General features: G+C 43.0%; 1 protein-coding gene across 3 annotated transcripts in view; it reads right to left on the bottom strand.

Annotated features, from left to right (window-relative positions):
- Positions 1-3,940, bottom strand: part of LOC126404301 (zinc finger protein 501-like) — an 87,235-nt gene that overhangs the window by 60,375 nt on the left and 22,920 nt on the right. Inside the window, exons 2-3 of one of the 3 annotated variants that reach the window (XM_050067451.1) lie at positions 1,062-1,623; positions 7-274 (exon numbers count right to left, since the gene is read on the bottom strand). The exons of 1 other annotated variant lie outside the window; for it this stretch is intronic. In XM_050067451.1, coding sequence (XP_049923408.1) covers positions 45-274; positions 1,062-1,623 — 792 coding nt within the window. In that variant the 3' untranslated portion in view covers positions 7-44. Of the gene's footprint in view, positions 1-6; positions 1,624-3,940 lie in introns of those variants that run through there. One more of the 3 variants, XM_050067449.1, reaches the window with a different exon arrangement.

The following is a 3,940-nucleotide window of genomic DNA, read 5'->3' as shown; positions in this document are numbered from 1 at the left end:
CTGAATCACTCTTAAGCTAAGATTCCTTGCTAGGAATTTTTAGGCTAAGTTAGGAGCTCTCTGAGAGGACTCTGAGAATCTTTGTGAATACGGGCCCAGATTAATATGATGTATGTTATCATGTGTGACATGTTTGATGTCTTATCCAGTCTTATCCTTGCATGTGTCCTGTGTTTGTCCACATGTAGAAGACAGCTGAGTTTTTCTTCCTGAGCTCCACCTGTATTAAGACGGAGGCTCAGCAGGGCGGAGCTCTTCTTCTTTTTGACTCTTGCTGGAGGTACAGAGACAGAAGTTAAGTCATACCGTTCAAATAAAAGCTTTCTCACACTAGTCACAGCTGTACAGGTTCTCTCCTGCATGCCGGCATTGGTGGGTTCTCAAAGTACTGCACCGGGCAAACAATCTTCCACATTGGTCACACCAGTACGGTTTCTCTCCTGTGTGAATACGTTGGTGGTCTTTTAAGGTCCCTGACTGTGTAAAGGCTTTGCCACACTGATCACAGCTGTAGGGTTTCTCTCCTGTGTGAATACGTTGGTGTTTTTTTAAGCCCCCTGAACGTGCAAAGGCTTTGCCACACTGATCACAGCTGTAGGGTTTCTCTCCTGTGTGAATACGTTGGTGGTCTTTTAAGGTCCCTGACTGTGTAAAGGCTTTGCCACACTGATCACAGCTGTACGGTTTCTTTCCTGTGTGAATGTGTTGATGGGCTTTCAAGTATCCTGGTCGTGTGAAAGCTTTGCCACATAGATCACACCTGTATGGTGTCTCGCCAGTGTGAATATGTTTATGAAATATTAAGTTTCCTATTTGAGAAAACCTTTTCCCACATTGGTCGCACTCGTATGGTTTCTCTCCTGTGTGACTACGTTGATGGGTTTTCAACTGATCTGACTGTGTGAAAGCTTTGCCACATTGATCGCAGCTGTATGGTTTCACACCAGTGTGAATACGTTTATGAGATATTAAGGTTCCTATTAGAGAAAACCTTTTCCCACATTGGTCGCACCCGTATGGTTTCTCTCCTGTGTGAATGCGCTGATGGGCTGTCAAGTTACCTGAGAATGTGAAAGCTTTGCCACATTGATCACAGCTGTACGGTTTCTCTCCTGTGTGAATTCTTTGGTGAGTTTCAAGGGCAGTGCGTTGCGAAAACGTTTTGCCACATTGGTCGCACCCGTATGGTTTCTCTCCTGTGTGAATGCGCTGATGGGTTTTCAAGTTACCTGAGTGTGTAAAAGTTTTCCCACATTGGTCACAGCAGTGCGACTTCTCTGCAGTGTGAACACAGTGGTGACTTTTTAAGCTACGTAGAGTGGTGAAAGCTTTCTCACATTGATCACAGCTAAACAGTTTCTCTGTTGTGTCAATGTCTTGTTTTTTTGAGCTCCCTGACTCTGTGAAATCCTTCCCACTTTGGAAAAAACTGGACAGTTCCCCTTCAATGTGAATGCGTTGATGGGCTTTGAGGGCACTGCAGCGCAGAAATGTTTTCTCACAGTGGTCACAGCTGTATGGTTTCTCTCCAGTTTGAACTCTTTGATGAATCTTTAAAGATCCAGATGTTGTGAAAGATTTGTCACGGTGGAGACATTTAAGTTCCTCTCTTCCTCTCTGTTCCTATAGCAACAAACAGAAAAAGAGTTCATGAGTTGTCACGGTGCAGCCAGCCAACTAAAACCATAAATAACATTTAAAGCATGTCTGCCAAACATAACCCACAATGTCTGACTAATGCATTACCACCAACAAATGTTAGGATAAATAACTTACAGAATAGTTTTTATTTAGGTTTTGACTTTTTGATAGGAATTGATACCAATACTACTTATCAATGCGACTCTCACTGATACTTCTCTCCATAATTTAGTGGTTTAGTGGTTTTGGGTTGGACCTGAGATTCTTGACTTGTGCTCATGTCTCCCCCATGACTGTACAGGCTAACCGCCACACCAAAGTCTTTTCTCATTTTCTTTAAATATTTATCAGTTACTTTTCATAACCCACATAAACCATTTGTCATAAATCAGACCAGACTGCTTTCATTGACTTAACAAGGGCAGCATCTACAAACCCGACACAGTGGGTGGCGCTACATGTACCTTTAAACTTGCTTTGCGAGCCGCCAATAAACACAGAGAAGAAGAACAACAACTGCAGCATGCTGTCTAGAGGGTAAAACACGTCGCAGTGTGGATGTCTTTCACAGTTTCAAAGGAAGCAAACAGGATTACACCGAGGGTCTGATGTCTGGCCACCCGACAACCCCCAGATCAACAAACTCCCTGGAACCGGTGAACAGGTTATATATCCCGCTTTATAGCCACTGCGCTGAAGGACTGTCTCCAGAGTGTTAGCACGAGCTAATTAGCTGCAGCGGCTAACATCCAACACTGCGCTTTTAAAAGGCTCGCCTCTGTAGTTAAACGTATTAATAACCACTCGCCATGTGGTGCTACAGTTAGACATTATTTGTATCGTTACCTCTCTGACTGCGTGTGTGTGTCTGAGCTGAGTGTTAATGTGTGAGATGAATCAACAGTAGCTGTAGGCTGGTGTATGATGGGACGTTGAGACGGCGCCTGGGTGTGACGATATAAACATGTGATCCAGCAGATGTAAGGCAGAGCTGCTGATGTTGATGTTCATCAGCTGTCAGTGTTTGTCTGTTAGTAGAGACTCCACTCTGCAGTGTAGTTTATACAGAGAATTACACAGTAACACTGGGCTTCATCATCATCATCATCATCATCATCATCATCCTCTGTCTTAACGATAACGTTACATTTAATACTGATTAAAATGTGTCAAATGAAGCCAGTTTGATTTGGTTCGGTCAGAGCTGTGGAATATTAAATCAGCCTTTCTGACCCTGGTCAGAGCTGTGGAATATTAAATCAGCCTTTCTGACCCTCAGGTGAACATTAACTACAAGTTATAGACAAAATGTGAATTTATCAGTTATCAGTATCGGTTAAGAAAAATCCCTATCGGTGCATCCCTTGTTTTTTCAATATCTCAGATAAGCAAACGTACACGCTATGATAACTGTCAACTTCTATATCACAGTATACCTTGAAAGTGGTACATTGCTTCAACCTTACAGCACACATGGCCAAATTGCCGCCTACGTCACCATATGACACATCTGTTTTTCTTTACATAAAGACATTTCCACCATAAACTGGTGCACTTCAAAATTCAGTAAAATAAACATTTGANAACCTTACAGCACACATGGCCAAATTGCCGCCTACGTCACCATATGACACATCTGTTTTTCTTTACATAAAGACATTTCCACCATAAACTGGTGCACAACACTTCAAAATGCAGTAAAATAAACATTTGATGCTCAGAATATCCTGGGGGAGGACACACACACACACACACACACACACACACACACACACTACATGTGTGTCCCTGCCAGTGTTAAATGCTAATCACCCTGTACTGCCATCTCCATATTGTAACAGCGTGGTTTAAATTTGGACTCTCAGCTACTTTCAACAGCTCAGGCTCGTTGGAGATGAGTCAGGCCTGCGCAGATTCAATCACCAGTGATTGCAGCACAATGCATGCTGGTTAGATTTTTGTCCAACTTCATCCTGACTTGCTCTTCCGTCATACAAAAGGGATTTTTGAAGGGAGATACAAGATGGCAGCGTAAACAGTATATAGTGGATAAACTTGGTGAGACAGTGGACACTGTACATCGCTTGGGAAAGAAGAATGATGCCACTACCAACAAAATGCCCAGACCAATAATCATACAGTTTGCAATGCCAACTATTCAAGATGAGATATGGAAAAAATCAAGAGAGGCGAGAGTCTGCAAAGAGATGAACATTCAGTTCAAGGAGGACTTTTCAAAGGAGGATCATGAAGCCCCGGCTAAGCTGTGGCCCAAGGTGCAAGAAGCCAGAAGAAATGG

This window comes from Epinephelus moara, chromosome 17 (genome assembly GCF_006386435.1).
Source record: "Epinephelus moara isolate mb chromosome 17, YSFRI_EMoa_1.0, whole genome shotgun sequence".
Taxonomy (NCBI): Eukaryota; Metazoa; Chordata; class Actinopteri; order Perciformes; family Serranidae; genus Epinephelus; species Epinephelus moara.
This window is presented reverse-complemented; position numbering and strand designations above follow the sequence as displayed.